The 21,373-nt window shown below is 42.2% G+C and overlaps 1 protein-coding gene across 1 annotated transcript in view; it reads right to left on the reverse strand.

Moving 5' to 3' along the window:
• LOC136872806 (trehalase) overlaps positions 1–21,373 on the reverse strand; it is a 53,588-nt gene that overhangs the window by 11,758 nt on the left and 20,457 nt on the right. The window contains exons 2-4 of the mRNA XM_067146645.2: positions 8,037–8,816; positions 4,233–4,369; positions 65–348 (exon numbers count right to left, since the gene is read on the reverse strand). Coding sequence (XP_067002746.2) covers positions 65–348; positions 4,233–4,369; positions 8,037–8,816 — 1,201 coding nt within the window. The remainder of the gene's footprint in view (positions 1–64; positions 349–4,232; positions 4,370–8,036; positions 8,817–21,373) is intronic.

The following is a 21,373-nucleotide window of genomic DNA, read 5'->3' on the forward strand; positions in this document are numbered from 1 at the left end:
GACAAAGTATGACACAAATACTTAAAGTGAACAGACAGAATTACAATGTGTTTGCACCACGTACGTGATCGTAACATCCTGTCCACAGAGGGGCGAGGTTGGATGGATAGAAGTACTTCCTTTGAACGTGGTTGATTGTGTCATAGTCGAACCACGAGCCCTCTTCTTCATTCCAAAACACAGCAGTGACTGCCTCCTTCCACTCCTTGGCCAGCTTGGCGTAGTGGTCTGACTTCTCGACGAAGCCGAGTTCTCCATACAGCTTGGACAGTGTCTGGGCGTTCATGTATAGGAACGAGTTCAGATCCACGGGGATGATGTCTCTGGTGTGGATGTTGTTCAGACTACCTGCAAGAAGAGAATTAACAACTTCAGCAAGAAGCTAGTGAGCGAGGAGTTTCTTAAGGTGTAAAAATATCCCGCCTGACAACCGAAGTGTGATGATGATGATGATGATGATGATGATGATTATTGTTGTTTAAAGGGGGCCCACCGAGCTCGATAGCTGCAGACGTTGAAGTGCGGTCAGTATCCAGTAATCGGGAGATAGTGGGTTCGAGCCACAATGTCGGCAGCCCTGAAGATGGCTTCCGTGGTTTCCCATTTTCACACCAGGCAAATGCCGGGGATGTACCTTAATTAATGCTACGGCAGCTTCCTTCCAATTCCCAGGCCTTTCCTATCCCATCGTCGCCATAAGACATATCTGTGTCGGTGCGACGTAAAGCAAATAGCAATAATAATAAAGGAGGCCCAACAGCTAGGTAATCGGCCCCTAATGTTACGAGGTCCAATGGAATGAAAATTAAAACTTCAAAATGTATCCACTGATTAGGTTCTAAAACGATTGATGAAAAAATGTGTTTGTTTCACGATCACTCGGTGGAGCCAATGCACAATGCCTTAATTACTGTGATGATATTACCTAAAGGGGTCCAAAATCCAGGTCACTGGCCCCTCATAATAGTACCAATCACTGGTAAAAAAAAGAACCATGGTGTTCCTCCTGTAGTGGTACGAATCACAGGCAACGTATATCCATGTTATTTCTCATAAAGTGGTACTACTCATAGGTAGAAGCATCTGCTTGTGGCGAAAAATTTGTCAAATTTCGTCAGTTAAAAAAAGTTATTTCCGTATATTTTTCGCCATTTTTATTTTATTTTGTCAATAATTTCGCTAAATTTTACTTCCACATGTCAGCGATTTTAAATCAAACGGTAAATAACAGCATATTCGCAGTAAAACATATTTTGTTCTGACATATGTCTACAAAAGCATGAGAGTTTTGCTTTTGCTGAAAACACATTACATTAAAATCAAGGATGTTTGGAAAAAATTGTCCTGGCACTGTAACATGTAGAGCTTAGCCTACGTACATAATTTACGCACCACCCTTTAAATACAGAGATACCATGAGTTCTATATTACTCTTCTCTTGTCAGACGTTGTATTGCAATACGTTGAATCTCAGCTTCTCACTATCATCATTACTGACTGGGTTCCACAAAGCCTTTACTGCGGTTTCCACAAATTTGATTGAATTACTTATTTTATATCCGACTCGTTGGCTGTATGGTCAGCGTACTGGCCTTCGGTTCAGAGGGTCTCGGGTGGTGTAGTGGTTAGTGTGATTACTTGCCACCTCCGGAGACCCGGGTTCGATTCCCGGCTCTGCCACGAAATTTAAAATGTGGTACGAGGGCTTGAACGAGGTCCACTCAGCCTCGGAAGATCAAATAAGTAGAGGTGGGTTCGATTTCCACCTCAGCCATGCTCGAAGTGGTTTTCCATGGTTTCCCACTTCTCCTCCGGGCAAATGCCGGGATGGTACCTAATTTAAGGCCCTCTTCTTTGTCTATGCCTTCCACCCAGGCCTGGGCAAGGTACTGGTCATCCTCCCCAATTGTATACCCGACCCAATGTCTCACGCTCCAGGACACTGCCCTTGAGGTGGTAGAGGTGGCATCCCTCGCTGCGTCCGAGGGAAAAACCAACCCTGGAGGGTAAACAGATTGAGAAAGACAAGAAGACAGCAACAACATGGACTCATGAAGTCAAGAAATATTTGGAAGAAACGACATAAGGAAGCAACAGAGAGATTTTTTTTAAGTGTTAAAAATAGATATTCCAACGTCGCGAGGGAAACAAAACCGGCAGAGGAGAGGAAAACGAGGCACAGTGAGCAGATGAAGGAGCATTGGAGGAGGAAGAAGGAGCAACAAAGGATTAAGCACTGAAATTGTTTCGTGGTCCTTAAAACACCCTATTGAAGAAAATAATAATAATAATAATAATAATAATAATCTATATATATAAAAGCAAGTCGGTCTGGAGCGATGTATATATATTTAAAAATGAAAATAGACGTGAATTAATGAGGCACTTACAGAAATCTCAGAAATTCTCAAAATTCCCTGAAGGGGGTACGCTGGGGGCCTCAAATTTAGGGCTCAGCATAAGAAAACAGTCGTACAATTTATCCAAAGCGAAAACCTATAGGTTTCGTGGACTTTAAACATTTTCAGGAATTTAATATTTTTTATCCCCCGTCCCCCAAATCAAGATGGCAGCAGAATCTGCCAGACGAGCTAGAAAATTAAATTTGGCGAAATTATAGCTATTAGCATCTAACCGACGGAGGTATTGCGATATGTTCAAATTTTTCACTTTTTACCCTCGGCGCTTGTGGAATCTCTGCAATGAGACAGGCCAGTTCACAAGGAGGGTTGGACAAGGTCGTGGACGCATGACAACCCCACATGATTACCGGTATCTGACCATCGGTGCGTTGCGGCGTCGTTCAGCGACTGCCAGAGTACTGCAACAAGGCCTCAGGAGGGTCACTGGAGTCACGGCCTCTGACCAGACAGTAAGGAACAGGTTAAGAGAAGTGTCCGTACGACCCAGACGTCCTGTTCGGGCGCCCTGCTTAACGCAGCAACATCGCGCAGCTCGCCTTCTGTTTGCCCGTACCCACGTCAACTGGCAACTTCGCCATTGGAGACCTGTGTTGTCCACACACGGGTCCAAATTTCCCCTGACACAGCGTGATGGACGTCAACGTGTACAGAGACTCCGTGGCGGGAAGTAAATGCCCAATGTTGTCCAGGAAGGTGACCGATTCGGACAAGGTTCTGTGATGGTGTGGGGTGGCATCAGTGTTGATGGCCGTACAGATTTTGTAGTAATCCGTAGTAATCTTACCGCTACATCGAGCAGATACTGCTACAGCATCTGTAGGTTGCTGCATACGGTGTTGGCGCTGAATTCGTACTCATGCACGACAATGCTAGGCCCCATGTATCACGCATCACCAGAGCACTCTTGCGAGAACTGGACATTCAGGAGATGGAATGGTCAGCAGTGAGTTCCGACGTTAATCCCTTCGAGCATGTGTGGGATAGACTTGACAGAAATGTTCGTTGGCGTCCTGTCCCACCACAGGCACTCCACGACCTCGAACAGGCTCTCATTGAAGAATGGGACTTGATACCGCAACGTGACCTCCGATGATTTTTACGGAGCATGCTACAAAGGTGCCAAGCTGTGATAAATGCTCGTGGAGGACAGACACCATACTGGAGCTCTCTAACTGTGATAAAATTCTGCCCAGGAGGACTATTAACACTTTCTTTTGGCCCCTATTTATATTCTGAAAATGAACGCGAATATATCTATGTTCTTTTCTATACTTCAACGGTAAAGAATAAAATTTTAGTTGGTAATATACCTGGGTGTGAGGTGTTGTTTTGTGGAGCATGGCATATGTTCAAAATCATGTTCCCCTAATTTTTGAACTGTGTAATAATAATAATAATAATAATAATAATAATAATAATAATAATAATAATAATAATAATAATAATAATCATGCCTCGGTTACAGTGTATGGACATTTTAACTTGACGCCATCCGGCTTTCTGGCTCATCAATTTCGACGTTCCGTTTTACTTTAGGTCTATTAAATGGCAGAGTAAACAGGATCTTTTGGGCATTTATGGTTGATTTTTAATTAATTTTCTCGGGTAAACACCAAATGTGTCACCACAGATCGTTTACATGCCGATGTCGCACGACATGGAATGGACTTTTCTTCCGCCCTTGAAAAATCCGACTACTTCTGCCGGGTTTGAACCCGCTATCTTAGGATCCCAAGGCCGACACTCTGCCACCGATCCACAGAAGTCGCAGTTAATTGCAATGTTAAAATGTTAATCCCGTACACTCACCATTGTTCGTTGCATTCACGATGTACCACCGGCTGGAAAAGTCCCACCCGGACTCTGCTGCTGATTTTATGTCAACATAGAACTCTTGCCTCCTCTCTTCGTTGTCGAAACTCTCGTGTGCCTTGTTGTAGTCCTCTCTATAAATAAATAAATAAATAAATAAATAAACAGAAAAATAAACAAACAGAAAAATAAACAAATAAAATAAGTAGAAAAATAAATAAATAAAACTAATAAAAGAAATTAATAAATAAAATACACAAATGCGTAAATAAATACACACAAACGAATACACAATTAATGATGCAAACAAACAAACCTCCCACTCAATCAGTCTAGATTGAATTAGAATATTTGTATTTATTACGTGTGACTTTACTGATTTTACCGGGAGGTACACCTCTACGCCGCACATTTAAATCTTGCGCCTAAAAGAACTCCTCTACAGGAGAAACAGTGAACTTGAAAGCTGTACCTACTTAAAACTTTACTCAGAAGATGCCACTACAGTAATTGGACATAATTTTGTTATGGTGAAGTTTCCAGAACTGTGTGAATTTCTACTTGCTTTCGTTTTCCATTCATCAAGAAGTTTGGACATTCTCTCATAGATGTCACCGCTAAAAACTATGATCATGCACCCTGGTGCGAAGTGAAGGAACCTTTTTTGAGGAAATTTTGTATTCATAAGGTTTTTTTTTACTAAATGATGCTCATTTATTTTTGGGTTGGCAATATTTATCTTTTCTTTCCACCAATTTTGAATCCAGCCAATCCCTAATTTTTGTAATTAATTACCAACCAATCCCATATTTCTTCTTCGACTTTGAGTGTAACTTTTGAATGTAACCAATAAAATTCTGTGGGTGTGTCTTGATTATTCATGAAAGGTCTCGAACTTTCCCCGAGGGTTTATAAACTGCGGATTTTCACGTCTCTTGGCCATTTGATCAACATCTAAGTGTGTGTGACAAGCAGGAGGCGGGAGGAGTCTCTTTCATCATACAGCAGTACTCCGACAAGGTATGGCCACTTAACATCTTCACTTTTTGCTAGCTCCGCAGTTTAACTCGAGGGAAAGGTTCGAAACTTTAACTATGTAACCAACTTCTTTAAAATGTAAATCTCCTTTCGGCTCATGTAAAAATTTCATAAATCTTTAACTGTAAATCGAGGATAGAGAGTGATGCACCGTCTCGAGCTCTCTTTCATGTTGGTTTGAGGTGACTGCGTTTTTTAACTGGTTTTCTTCCTTCCGTAAAGTCGAAACTTTTTTCTTATACGAGTCACCTCAGTAGTTTGGTAACTGCCCCTGAGTCATCGGCCTAGTGCCCCTTAGGTTTTTAAGAAATCTGTTCTAGGAGTGCATGTACTCGCCTCCATTCTATTTATGTGTAGGACCATTTATTTAACCATTATTCGTGCTCCATGAAGGCCCAGTAGGTTGGGTGCATGATGCCCCTGTTTCATTTTTTGTAAGCTGTGCCTTGGTGGCAAGTAATTGTAAGTTTTCTGATATTGCCTTGAATAGGCTTGAAAAACTGAGAGCGTGTCAGCTCTTTTCAAGTGTTGTAAAAGTGCCTCCGGGAGGCTTGATATTTGAAGTTGGGAGCAAGTGCTCCAGGTATTAGGGACTTTCTGTCCTTTGAACAAATTTGGGCTCGTCTGTAAAATTTGAGCTGGAAACTCAAAATTGTGATACTAGGGGCTTGTAGCCCAAGAATGTTAAAGTTATGGAATCTTGGATCTTTCTAAGTCTTGTTTCTAAATTGTTATGTCATTGTTATCTCACTAAGTAAAAAGTTTTTAAAGTTTCGTCGTTTTTCGAAAATATAACCTTTGTTAAAATTGTAAATTAACTTTGACTTTGTAGTTAGATCCATTCATGCCGGCACTTTCTTTCACCTCTGCTGGTCCACGGGTAGCCCCGTAACACTGATAATCCATAGATCTTGAATTTGTAGGCAGTAATAGGTCAGAATGCAAACTAATTTGGTTATTAGGAAGCGTCGTCTAGACCGTTCTTCCGTTATGTAGCGAGCAACAAATTCAAGGGATTCTGATGGGCTGTACCCCTAACATTTATGCAGTACTCATAGCATAACCGTTGATCATGCTGACCTATCCTCGAATGCTCATATATCCCGGTTTACGCTGTTTTCGACCACCCTGCATATGAAATTTCAAATGTCAATAAAGCTATGCTTTGTTCCACTTATCAATAAGAGGTCCGTGCTAAAACATTTTCTTAGCACTTTGTTAGGCAAAGGCGTCAATATTGTAGTCTACGGATTTTGAAGAGTTCACTCTCAATACATATGAGAGAGGAGTCCTCAGTTTTCGTTAGAGAGAGAAGGAAGATACGTTCTGATTCGTCTCAATAACGAAATTGAACTTGGAGGGAACAGGGGTGTAACGGTATGCTTGACAATACAAAGCATCCCCTGGAAGGTGTGGTTGCCCTCAACACATACAGGAGCGGTTGTATGCTTGCATTCTAAGGTTAACAGCCGAGTTCGCAGAACCTCTATGACAATCATACTATTTATACTTATGTATGAGAGTTATTTCGCAACATGTACGCATGAACGCATTTTTACAAAGATTAGTGTTTACCTTACAATTGGAAAGAAGCGCATGCGACATTAAATCAGGTCCCAACACAATAGCTAATAGATAACGATTGTGGTTAATAGTGGCGTAAACATTTTCAAAATGTGGAATAAAATGTGAAAAATTTCATGTAAAATACCCTTCCGAAATACCAGCTTTACGGTCTCTCGGATAGGATCCTTTTCCGAATTGTATAGGCTGTGTTATACTATCGCTCAATCAATCAATCAATCAATCAATCAATCAATCAATCAATCAATCAATCAATCAATCAATCAAGATCTGCATTTAGGGCAGTCACCCAGGTGGCAGATTCCCTATCTGTTGTTTTTCTAGCCTTTTATTGAATAATCGCAAAGGTTTTGGAAATTTCTTGAAAACATCTCCCTTGGTAAATGATTTCAATCCCTAACTACTCTTCCTACAAACAAATATTTGCCCCAATTTTTCCTCTTGAATTCCAGTTTTATCCTTTTATTGTGATCTTTCCTACTTTTAAAAACGCCAATCAAACTTTTTCTTCTACTAAAGTCATTCAACGCCAACTCTCCAGTGCCAGCTGGGAACATACCACTTAGTCGAGCAGCTCGTATCCTTTTCCTCTCCAAGTCTTCCCAGCCTAAACTTTGCAGCATTTTCGTAACGCTATCCATTGGTCGGAAATCACCCACAGCAAATCGAGCTGCATTTCTATGGACTTTTTCCTGTTCTCGAATATAGTAATCCTGGTAAGGGTCCTATGCACTGGAACCATACTTCAGTTGGGTTCATACCAGAGATTTATACGTCCTGTCCTTTACGTCATTACTGCAGCCCCTAAATACCCTCATAACTATGTGGAGAGATCTGTACCCTTTATTTAAAATCCCGTTTATGTGATTACGCCAATGAAGATCTTTCCTTATATTAACACCTAGATACTTACAGTGATTCACCCCCATTAACGCAGTAATTAAAACTGAGACGACCTCTCCTGATAGTGAAACTCGCAACCAAAACCCAGTTTTTCATTATACCATTGCCGCTATGCATCTCACAATACTGTCGAGGTCTTTTTGCAGTTTCTCGCTGCATAAAGAATTCAATTGGAAAACAGATATATGAAGCGATTATGAAGATACAATATCACTAACACACCGAGGCAGCTTAAACTAGGAGCGAGATTGTAAAGGTCAAGGACTGTGTACTTACTTGTAAGATTCTGGACGAGGACCCTTCGAGACAGCATAGTACCTGGCGAGAGTGTAGTACCTTCCGTCCTTCTCCACTGGAACAGTTCTTTGTTCCATCCAAAATTTAAATTCATTCTCCAGAACATCTATATTCGTGCGCACGAATTCCAGGTCCGCAGTTTCTTGGTAGTAAGTGTCCACCATGGCGATGAGCAGTGGCGGCTGAGACCTTCGGATGTAGTAAATACGCCCGCCGTTCGGGACGTGGCCGTACGTTCTCACCATGTGGATGAAGTTTTCCAGCATCCCTCGTACAGTCTCCTTCATTCCAGAAACCAGGAGGCCGCGAATTATCCAGTAAGTGTCCCAGTAATAGAACTCTCTGAAACGACCTCCGGGAACCACAAATCTGTTAGGAACGTAGATAAGGGAATATTTCTCCCCGTTTCTTTCAACTTCTCTAGATATCTTACGCGTGAAGTTTCTCCAGAGTCCATTCAACTCTTCGGCCCACCGCCTCAGTTCAGGGTCTGAAATGCGGCTAAGAACGAGAGGGGAGTTGCTCCAGTCCACAGGATCTGTCACTTCCAATTCGTTTCCATTTTCAAAATGTTCTTTCACAAATTTCTCCACTTGTTTATAAGTTGGTTTATCTGAGTGAGTTTCCATAAACTTTTCAAATCTATCGAGCGTTTCATTCTGGGAATATTTCAGTTTCTTGTCAACAAACGTCTTAGAGTCTTTAAACACTTCAGCTAGTTGAACTGTATGAAGCAGTCTGCCTTGGCAGTATATGGGACTGCAACAAAAGAAAATGCAATGCTTGTAAAGACGTATTTAATTACACTGGGGAACAGAGTTTTGTTGACTTTGATCTGCGACTTATTTCTTACTAATTTTTGGGTGGCGAATCCAAATATGACCTCAGTATTTTTTCTATCACGTCAGGTTTTTATGATACCGTGTACCCTACAAAATCATTCAAATTGGATACACAGAATGGGAAGTAAAGAAATATAGTTCAACTCAAACTGCAATTTTGTTCACACAAAGGATATACAGTACGACTTATTATATATATATATATATATATATATATATATATATATATATATATATATATTATCCACTTCATTGCACTTCTGGCAAAAATTAGCGCTTATAGCCTTTCCTGGAGTAAGAAATCTGTGGACAATCCTCCGAATACTCCAGATGTAGTCAGCCAGCGTATGTTAATCACATCTGCCCAGATGGCATGATTCTATGACCTTCAAAATCTTCGTGGAATCGTATTAAGTAAAATTGATTAAAAATCGCTTGGAGATGTGAGAGTAAAAGCTTGATATAAGAAAAAACCTTGATATGATAGAAAAAAAACAAACGCCATTCCAAAACCAGCGTGGCTCCCCCAAGGAGAGTACAAAAAATTCCACCCGTGATACAAGAAAACTGGTTGCAGATTCAAAATCAGGATGTCTGTTTAAGTAAAATTCAGTATAAAACTTGAAGTCAACAGAAAATAATTTTAAAATTATTTAAGCTCTTTAAGTCTTTAGGCTTTTTCAATCGTGAAATTTACCAGCGTCTCGCCCCGATGTAGCAGTGGGCTCACCGATACAAGCCAAAGGCAGGCATTTATACAAGTGGAGGCACGTGCTTCCCCTAGAGCACCGTCACTGCATTGTCCTACATAAGAGGCTTGCAGTGGTGTCTCAACGGCGCACTTGCGCCAGCGTCTTGGAAAGCTGTGGCGTTCCTACTAATGAGCCCACTGCTACACTGAGGCAAAACGCTGAATAGATTTCACGATTGAAAAAATCTAAAGACTTACAGAGCTTAAATGTATTTAACATTTACAATCGATGAAATTAAATTACGGTTTCTTTCTAGGCACCTTAATTTTAAAATTGTTCCCCAGTCTTATTTAATTTTATTATTAAACAAAGTGCATACACATAATTTCAATATAAATATTACACTATGGCATACCTGTAAAAATATATTAAAGAAAGAATAACAATATACACTATTAAACAAAGAATGACATGTTTTGTTCTTAAATGAACATAAGATTCTATCAAGTCACGTTCAATATTTGGAAATATTTAAGATTTTTATGTCCAAACATCTATGAACCTGTAGTTTAGAATATCTTAATGAACCTCTGCTTTGTCAGCATTCCAGAAAACACTGCGAGGCGTTCGAAAAATCGTTGATCTTCCCTTGATTTGAATCCAAACGGCTGTCAGTCCTCTGTCCCTCCAATACGGCACACCCCCCCCCCCACCCTGATCTGGTCAGGTCAATGACATGTGACACTTCCATAACAGGTGCTTTACCCTTAGTATTCCATTATTATTATTATTATTATTATTATTATTATTATTATTATTATTATTATTATTGCTATCTTTATTAATATTTTTTGTTTTCCGAATTGAACCTCTATAGGCTGCGTGTTATAAACTAATCTTAATTTCAGTGTGTTTCTTCTTCATCTGCCGGCTTTGTCATCCTGCCATTCCGCTCCTCTGGTAAAAGGCCTCTCCGTCACCTTAAAACCCTGATAGCTTTTCGTCATGCTTATGAAACTAACTCTGTCATTGATTTCCATCCTCCGTAATGCCCACCTCTCTCAGATCTTTCTCAGACTTGTGGAACCATCTCCACTTAGCTTTGGTTTTAGAAAATTCCAGATTTTCTTTGAGAGCTTCTGTGCTTTTCTAGACTTCCGATGCTACGTCCGCTGTTACCAAGCACTATTGATATTATGTTAATACTTGTAAATTAATTATTTGTAAATACTTGTTCATATTATCACCTAACTCTATCATTGACAAGTTTAAACAAGGTAAACAATACTGTATACGCTTGTTTTCAGTGATTTGATAGAATCGGAGGCTGTTCTTGTAGAAAGAAACATGTCATTCATTGTATAATAGTGTGTTTATAGTGTTATAATTAGAGTCCGGACTTTTAATGCATTAATATATTAGAATGCAAAGTTACTGAAGCGAGCAGCAAGTATGGCCTACCTTCACAACGATTATGCTCTGGGGTTTGCACAAGTATTAGGGGTACGGCCCATAAAACCCCTATAATTTATGTTACTCATGCTACGTTATGGATGAGCGGGTGGCCGACACTTTCCACTAACCAAAATCCGGGCTTTAGTTATAATTTATATTGAATTTGTTGTGCGTTTGACAGAATGGAAAGCTTTTTTGTCTCATTTGGTGAGAATGTGCTTAATCAAGTTCGTGGTTGTAGCATCCACCCCACACTCTTCCAGAACATTCAGTAACGACTGTGTGTCAATTAGTCGTATGCTTTTCTCGTATATTATTCCTTAAAAACTAAGTTAAGGTTCTTAATGAGTATTTAATGGTCTGCCCATTATACCGGTAATTTTTTATCCTTATAAGATGTTATTTTTAGTGATCAACGATAATATATTTTAAATATCGTCTCGAGTGGCGAAGACGGTACGTAAACTTCAGATAATTTACTACAGATAACAATATCCTAATCTACATTCCAGATCTTTAGAGTAAGGCAGATATTACCTCCAGTGGGATACATTAAGCGTTAATGTAATAAAGTGTGCAATATTGTTCAGATTTTAATTAAGGAGGGCAAATATGGTGGGGGGGCGGAGGGAATGAATTAAAAATATAATATTCTTATTCATTGTCGTGTTGCGGTTCACTGCGCTACTTCCAAGGCACATGTCAAGAGCCACGTCTGGTTTTATAGCAAATGTCATAACCTCACCATAACATCAAACTGTTTTCCGATGCCACTGATCTCAACATGTAGATGAAATGCCATGGTTATGTGGATTACGAGACAAATTATATTCACTATCCGCGGGGAATAAACAGCAAGCGAATGACAAATCACGTCTGGATATTTAAGATCTCCGAAAATAAATAAATTACCGAAGGTTTTTCTTTCCTTGGAGGTTGTTTTACGTCGCACCGACACGGATAGGTGTTATGGCGACGATGGAACAGGAAAGGGCTAGGAGTGGGGAAGAAGCAACCGTGGCCTTTAATCAAGGTATAGTCCCAGAATTTGCCTGGTGTGAAAATGGGAAACACAGAAAACCATCTTCAGGGCTGCCGACAGTAGGGTTCGAAGCCACTATCTTCCCGTATGCTGGATACTGGCCGTACTTAAGCGACTGCAGCTATCGAGCTCGGTACCGAAGGTTTATGAATTTGAAGTTATAACTAAAACGCAAATACGTTCACAACAGCACACAAAAGAAAATATCACGCTCTTATAATTTCAATAAAATTAAATTCTAGAAAGAAAATATACTTTTGAGGAGAGAACATTTAAGAAACTTAAGCACTACCTAATTAGAATCTGATCAAGGACGAACTCTTTCCAAATCTCATTCCCCTCTCTTCTCTTTCTTACTGCTGCTCGTACCATTTGGATTAATGTCGAGAAGATCGAGAGTCATATCGCACAGACCGTGGGATTTCCGGAATCTCAGCTCTTCCTTCACCACGTGATTAATGAAGGCACATCACATTTCAGCTGCTACACTCACCTGAGCTTCATTAACGTTCTGACTTGTGCCAGGTTTATTATTACGCGCAATATGCCTTTACCGGACTCCACACCAACTGAATGGTGTTGATAATGATGATGATGATGAAGTTTGTTGTTTAAAGGGGCCTAACATCTTGGTCATCGGCCCCTAATGGTATGAGTTACAACGAAATCAAACGAAAGTTAAAACTTCAAAATGTATCCAATGACTACGGTAGAATGTAAAACGAATGATGATGAAAAAATCACCATGAATCCAAAAGAGTCAGTGAACCCAATTCCCCAGTTCCTAATTTTTAGTGATGGTGCTTGTTGTCCAAAGGTGGTCCAACATCCAAATCACTGGCCCTCAACAGTAATCACAGGCAATACAGACTCATGGTATATCACATACAATGGCTTCACTCACATGTAACACAAACCCATGGTGGAACCGTACGGCCATCAAACGAGAAAAGTGAATGATGAATGAATGAAATAAATGAAAGGAAAAGAGCGTATTTGGCGTTACTATAAAAATTTGAAGCAGTGAAAACTATTGGCAACAATTAACTACTTTGAAGTAAACGAAGGTGCATCAACGTCAAGTATCACTTTGTTACAAGACAGAAAAAAATGGACCAGTACATTTGAAAATTCGACTATTGAATGTGATTGAAAAGAAACTGCCCGTGAAACACGTTGGGATCGTCCTTATCTATTTTGCAGCAGGTATTTCAAGCAGCATCATTACCCACATTTTTTTTTTTTTTTTGGCTATTTGCTTTACGTCGCACCGACACATATGTCTTACGGCGACGATGGGACAGGAAAGGCCTAGGAATTGGAAGGAAGCGGCCGTGGCCTTAAGGTACAGCCCCGGCATTTGCCTGGTGTGAAAATGGGAAACCACGGAAAACCATCTTCAGGGCTGCCGACAGTGGGGCTCGAACCCAGTATCTCCCGATTACTGGATACTGGCCGCAATTAAGCGACTGCAGCTATCGAGCTCGGTTACCCACATTTCAAGTGTACCACGTTCTACTGAATAACATAATATTGTCCGCCACTTTGGTGTAGTGGTTAGCGTGATTATCTGCCACCCCGGAGGTCCGGGTTCGATTCCCGGCTCTGCCACGAAATTTGAAAAGTGGTACGAGGGCTGGAACGGGGTCCACTCAGGCTCGGGAGGTCAACTGAGTAGAGGTGGAATCAGCCATCCTGGAAGTGGTTTTCCGTGGTTTCCCACTTCTCCTCCAGGCAAATGCCGCGATGGTACCTAACTTAAGGCCACGGCCGCTTCCTTCCCTCTTCCTTGTCTATCCCTTCCTATCTTCCCATCCCCCTGCAAGGCCCATGTTCAACATAGCAGGTGAGGCCGCATGGGCGAGGTACTGGTCATCCTCCCCAGTTGTATCCCTCGACCCAGAGTCTGAAGCTCCAGGACACTGCCCTTGAGGCGGTAGAGGTGGGATCCCTCCCTCAGTCCGAGGGTAAGCAGATTACGAACGAACCCACATAATCTTTGTTTTTCTATTTCTGAAACACTGCTGCCGTTACAATAGTTGTGCAGGACATGGATACATTGAGGGACACGTAAGGCGTTTCCGCGGATTTGGACTCTGGATACTCACGACTTCAGTGTGCACTTCCCGTATGCAATATGAATGTAGATTTATTTGTTGCATTTACTGCAATGGACGGGGCGCCACTAACATAGTTCAGCACGAGTCGTCACTAACACTCCTTTAAGTTAAGAAACAAAGATTTTGTGCGCCATGTAGAGCTCTACTTGAATACAGGAGAATTACTGACTGTGTCACTGATCTATGGCGCGATTTACATACCGTGTTTTTAGAGCAGAGAAAACTTTTGCAAATAAGTGGCAATGTATGTTTGCTGCATACTTATGAGACGTAACTATAGAATGTAACTATGTCGTTACCTGTTTTGCATTTCTCAAAAAGAAAGGCCTTGCATTTGGGATATGTCACGACACTCAAGTAGTGCATCGTGCTCAGATCCTGCTCCTGGCCACCCGTCAACCAGCATCACTGCCATCAACATCAGATACCAACACAGTCTTCAGTTGCGTCGTTCGCGGCGTCGACTCACTAACGTCCGTAACAGAAGTCTAACGTACGCTACGCCTTCACGCCATACCAGTCCGCAGGGCGCTTCGCATCTTCAAATCCACCGGCCCAACATACTTATTACGCCTAGAGCTACCCACTGCAGCAGCCGTCGACCATCTCATCGCCACTGGTGCCCCCATCTACGGTCGTCTCCATAACGTCGAACCCTCTCGTTCCCCTACACCATCTCGTCATCCCTTCACCGCCCCACGTCGCCGCACCCGGCCTGATCATCGTACTTTTCAATCACCCCACAACGTCCGTCCACCTTCTCCCCCAATTAATATCTCCTTCCCACCGACGCCAACATTCGAACATCTCCGACACCTCACAATTATACTGTATCACATCGCCTCCACACTTCACCACGTCACCCTTCCCCGCAACTTCTATTTAAGCACTCCCGTGTAAACGTCCATTTCTACCCATCTTCTCTTCTTAATAAATATTCACATCGCTTTACCCATCCTCTTCATTCAGCCACACCGCACTGCTCTCTTCACATCTCCCGGCCCGAGAGAGAGCCTCACTCTCTAGGGGGTGGGGAATGAAAACAAGTTAACAAACGAACATCGATCCTGCTACTTCCACTGGAAGCAGAACACTCTCAGTGGGCAGGCGAGGAGCCTAATGAGGAGCGTGCAGGTGACTACTAGCGCTAAAGGTGGCGAAACAATGAGCTAGCGTGCAGGCCATGCTGATTTAACTAACGCAAGACTGTGGTGTTAATTCACAGAAAGATTTATTATTTGTCTGTATGATATATTGTGACGCGTATTTTACATAGAGAGGCAATATGGAAAGTCCTTAACGACACTGTTGTGTCGTGAACTAACGTAATTCAGAACGTAAAAGCGATCCTGGTAGAACCTCCATGGCTCAGGAGGCAATCCGCCGGCCTCTCACCGCTGGGTTCCGTGGTTCAAATCCCTGTCCGTCCATTTGAGATTTTTGCTGAAGGGGAGACAGGTTTTCCTTATCATATTTTATTCCAGCAACAATCTTCAGTATCGTTTCATTTCATCCGTACTTCTGGCGTCAAATATTAATTGTGCTTCTCTAATGAACCCTTTCTCAGATCCAACACTTGCAATTATTAGCCTTTTCGTAGAGCTTCCCCAGGCTGTAACACCCACAACATCGTTTCCTCTCTGCTAACATTTTCCAGTTGTTGTATTATTATCTATCCAGGACTCGTCCAAGTAAAATACTTCCTTGCCTTCCTCCCTAACATGTTTAATTTGGACGAGGAAGCGTGCCCGCCAATCAACGATGTCTGCCCTCTCCAGCAATAAAACACGTTTGTTTTGGACTTTCTTCCACACAAAACCCATACCTTTCAAAACTTTTCGGAGGGACGTTTGGCTCCACGACCACTGAATTTCTTTCTGCAGCACAGGGATCAGTTTCTTCACGGTAGGCACCACGTTTTGGACGGTAAAGAAGTTTTCGATGGTGTCCCTTATCACTCGTTTGTCGCTATCATTCAGTTCTATCTTCCCTTGCGTTCTCACCCTACGAGCAAGAGGAGAACAGCACATAACACTTGCACATGACAACCTAATAGTATCCATCATGATATTGGTTAGAACTGCTTAGATAGACTGGTCAGAGGGACCTACCTCTTTTTACCAGGGGAGCGTGGAGATTCGCCGGGGTGAGAGGCAGAATATGCCTTAATCCTATTAATAGTTGAAGCAGATTTTCCCGTATACGCGGCACAGCATTTTGCAACGTTTGCTATTATTTTTCGTGCCTCGCTGTGTATAACCGGCTTTAGTCTTTTCCTTGGAGGAGTTCCAGGTGCTTCCTTGGATGTCGACGGATGTTTCGAACTCATGTTCCCTACTAACCCATAATATATGGGGGGGAGGGCTTTTTTATATACACAACAACAGTACTTAACGTGTTCGCCAGATGTCGCATGGCTTTGTTATGTCAACAACAACAGTACGGAACATGTACGCCAGATGTCACACGGCGATGCTTAAGCGATTCATAGTTTGTGTTTCAAAGGTTGCGAGTACGGATCTCGAAGATCGCGAGGTCGACCGTTTCAGCACTAGGGTGTAAATGCACCAAGATAAAGTGTGCGGACAGTAGTAGTAGTAGAAGTAGTAGTAGTAGTAGTTGTTATCAGGCAGGTAAAGGAGCAGAGTATGCGCTCTGGTGGAAGGTACAGCCTACCAGCTGCTTGCACGGCTCTCCATTACAACTTGTGAAGCAATGATATCTAGAGAATTAAAATTTTACCAATGTTATTGTGCTTAATGTCTCGTTCTATTCATTGCATTATATTAAAGTTATTAAACAAAATGACATTTTCTGTATACAAACGCTGTGCGCTAATTAAATATATATAACTATATAAAATTAATTAGGTTATTCGTAGGGAACAACATTAATTATTTTGACATGTGATAACTAAATACTCTTTTCCTACTACCTGTACTCATGGAAAAATCTGTAGACGAATATAAATGATTGTTTAGGAATACAGCATAAACAATGAAAGTCTCCGAACTGCACGATTGTATTTCATAAATATAATAAATATACACAGCTATGTACAGTGCTGGGGCTTTGCAAGCTTTTTGATCCCGCATCTCGTCATTAATCTTTACAGCATGATCTATATAAAATGACTGCTCTCGGCTTTCAACTGAAAGAGCGGCGTTCTTTCAGTTGCCCACATATGATGTAAAGCAGGGCCTGTCAGGGTGCATGCACTGGTGCATTTCGCGGTGCAAGGTACAAAAGACGACTTCGCTAGGTTGACCAGAGTGCAGACCCCCATTCCTCGATTGCCTTTCCCTGCTTGCTCAGCAGCGCTCCAACATCCGAGCCAAGTTGAACCAAGCTTTGCCGAGTCGCCCCGAAATAAAACGCTTGTCCGGACGGAGCCGAGTCGAGCCGAGCCGATGCTGAAGATGGTTGTCCGTGGTTTCCCATTCTCACATCAGGCAAGTGCTGGGGCTGTACCTTATTTAAGGCCACGGTCGCTTCCTTTCCACGCGTAGCCCTTTTCTGTCTCATCGTCGCCATAAATCCTATCTATGTCGGTGCGACGTAAAGTCAACTGAAAAAGAAAACAACCTCAAATGGAGAGACAGGGATTTGAACTACGGAACCCAGCGGTGAGAGGCCGGTGCATTGCCTCCTGAGCCACGGAGGCTCTACTAGGATCGATCGCTATAACGTTCTGAATTATGTCAGTTCACGTTGAGGACTTTCCACATTCCCTCTCTATGTAAATTACGCGTCACAATATATCATACAGACAAATAACAAATCTTTCTGTGAATTAACACCACAGTCGTGCGTAAGTTAAATCAGCATGGCCTGCACGCTAGCTCATTGTTTCGCCACCTTTAGCGCTAGTAGTCACCTGCACGCTCCTCATTCGGCTCCTCGCCTGCCCACTGAGGGTGTTCTGCTTCCAGTGGAAGTAGCAGGATCGATGTTCGTTTGTTAACTTCTTTTCATTCCCCACCCGAAGGGCGGGACCCCTAGAGAGTGAGGCTCTCGGGCCAGGAGATGTGAAGAGGGCAGTGCGGTGTGGCTGAATGAAGAGGATGGGTAAAGCGATGTGAATATTTATTAAGAAGAGAAGATGGGGTCTCTTGGCTACGGAGATGGGTAGAAATGGACGTTTACACGGGAGTGCTTAAATAGAAGTTGCGGGGAAGGGTGAGGTGGTGAAGTGTGGAGGCGATGTGATACAGTATAGTTGTGAGGTGTCGGAGATGTTCGAATGTTGGCGTCGGTGGGAAGGAGATATTAATTGGGGGAGAAGGTGGACGGACGTTGTGGGGTGATTGAAAAGGACGATGATCAGGCCGGGTGCGGCGGTGAGGGGATGTCTAGATGGTGTAGGGGAACTGTTCCTCGAATTTTCTCATTTTTATGTGGTCCATTCTAGTGAACCACTCATCCATCTTAGCATCTTCATCTCTGCAACATCTAATTTATTACATTGTGCCTTTGTTGTTGCCAAAATCTCTGCACCATACAAAATGTCTGGCCTCACTGCACTCTGTGGTTAATTTCCGTGTTTAAATTGCCATTCATAGACACAAAATGTCATAATTATTTAAAACCATCCACTGTTTTCAAGCATGTAGCATCCATCTCTAACATTTCATTCCCCTCACATCCGAGGCACAGGTATTCGGTTTTCTTTCTATTAATTTTTAGGCCTCTGTCTTCCAAGGATTTTCTCAAGCTTTCCAGCCTCTTTCCCAATTCTATCCTACTGATGCTACACAAAACAATATCATCAGAAAACGTCAAGCACCACGGTGCTTTAGTTCGTACACCATCAGATAAGACATCCATCACAAGGTTGAATATGTATGGACTCAGTGAGGACCCCCGGTGCAACCCAACTCCAACTGGCATCCATCCAGTCAACCCTACACTGCTTCTTACTTTCGTTGTAGCTCCGTCGTACATATCCTGGATAGTTCTCACAAACTTTTCCAGTACTGCCCTGGTCCTCAAACATCTCCAGACTTCCTGACGTGGGACTATCATATTTTATCTGAGAGAACGGAATATCTAGAGAAATCGTTGAACGGTATGGACACAGTCCTCTGGATGGAGTACAAGATGAAAATAAATTAGTACAGAAAAAGTAATGGATTGCAGTCGAAAGAAGCTAGGTAATGCAGGGAATATTAGACTAAGAAATGAAGTCTTAAAGGAAGTAGATAAGCATGGTTACTTGAGTAATACAATCAATAACGATGGCAGAAGTACGGAGGAAAAAATTTAGACCAGCACAAACAACGGAGGCCTTTCTTCAGAAAATAAATCTACTCACCCTGAACATTGATATAGAAATTAGGAAGAGCGTGGCAATGTATGGAAGTGAAACATGGACGAAAACTAGCTCATAAAAAGAGAATAGAAGCTTTTGAAATGTGGTGTTACAGAAGAATGCCGATGCTGAGATGGATAGATCGAATAACGAATTAAGAAATGCCGAATCGTATCGGTGAGAGGGGATCGATTTGGCTAAATTTGACGAGAAGCAGAGATAGAATGATTGGACACACTTTAAAACACGCAGGACTGATTCAGTTGGTTTTTGTGGGAAGTGTAGGTGGTAAGAACGGTAGGGGTAGACCAAGGTATGGATAATTGTGTCAAGCAGTTTAGAGCAGATGTCGGATATAGTAGTTACGTAGAAATGAAAAGTTTAGCACAGGACAGGGTGGAATGGAGGGCTGCAGCAAAAAACTTTATGGACTGATGATTCAAACAACATCATCTCATTCATTATTGTAGTCACATGCAATTTCAGTCACTATAATGAAGAAAAAATTCAATCATATGTAAGAAGTGCGTGTGCGAGTACTGACAATAGCACTGAAGACAATGTTGAAATACCAGAGTAGTTATGCAAGTACGTTAAATGTGCACAAGTATGAACGTGACGTGTAAAATAATCACAGTGTTCTGTGTTGTTAGCAACATGCTGAACCTGCGCCTACATCGTACGTTACCGGACTGAGTGGCTCAGACGGTTGAGACGCTGGCCTTTGACACCAACTAATCCGGCTCAGTTCGATGGTATTTGAAGGTACTCCTGCGGGACTGAATTCCGCCACCTGGGTGTCCTCGAAAACCGTAAAACTAGTTAGTGGGACGTAAAGCTACATTATTATTATTATTATTATTATTATTATATATATTTGTTACCAACACGTCTTTGCAACATGTGTTGGGAACTAATGTTGCCAACAGAACATCAGCTTGATTTCTACACTTGTGTGTATTTTCCATGTTCACAACATTTCCCGCCCAACCCTCACCTCATGTTCATCACCATTATTATCCGCCAGTGATTATCGGCTAGAACGAGAGCATCATTTCCTGAAAGGTGTGCTCGTAACATTCTGCGTAAACGCAGCTTAACATGTATTGGCAACATTCTTTGATCTCCACAGACTTCTGGATAGCAACATTTCTGTTGGGAACACGCAAAATCTCTCCGTGACACTAAGATAATTATAACTTCAGAAGCGTTTTTCGAAAGTTACCAATATTTGTTGGTAAATTTTGTTAGGGTGTCCACCTCTGTGCTGTAGTGTAATTTCCATCCATCCATCCATCCATCCATCCATCCATCCATCCATCCATCCATCCATCCATCCATCCATCCATCCATCCATCCATCCATCCATCCATCCATCCATCCATCCATCCATCCATCCATCCATCCATCCATCCATCCATCCATCCATCCATCCATCCATCCATCCATCCATCCATCCATCCATCCATCCATCCATCCATCCATCCATCCATCCATCCATCCATCCATCCATCCATCCATCCATCCATCCATCCATCCATCCATCCATCCATCCATCCATCCATCCATCCATCCATCCATCCATCCATCCATCCATCCATCCATCCATCCATCCATCCATCCATCCATCCATCCATCCATCCATCCATCCATCCATCCATCCATCCATCCATCCATCCATCCATCCATCCATCCATCCATCCATCCATCCATCCATCCATCCATCCATCCATCCATCCATCCATCCATCCATCCATCCATCCATCCATCCATCCATCCATCCATCCATCCATCCATCCATCCATCCATCCATCCATCCATCCATCCATCCATCCATCCATCCATCCATCCATC

The sequence above is a fragment of the Anabrus simplex genome, chromosome 4 (assembly GCF_040414725.1).
Source record: "Anabrus simplex isolate iqAnaSimp1 chromosome 4, ASM4041472v1, whole genome shotgun sequence".
In the NCBI taxonomy this organism is placed as follows: domain Eukaryota; kingdom Metazoa; phylum Arthropoda; class Insecta; order Orthoptera; family Tettigoniidae; genus Anabrus; species Anabrus simplex.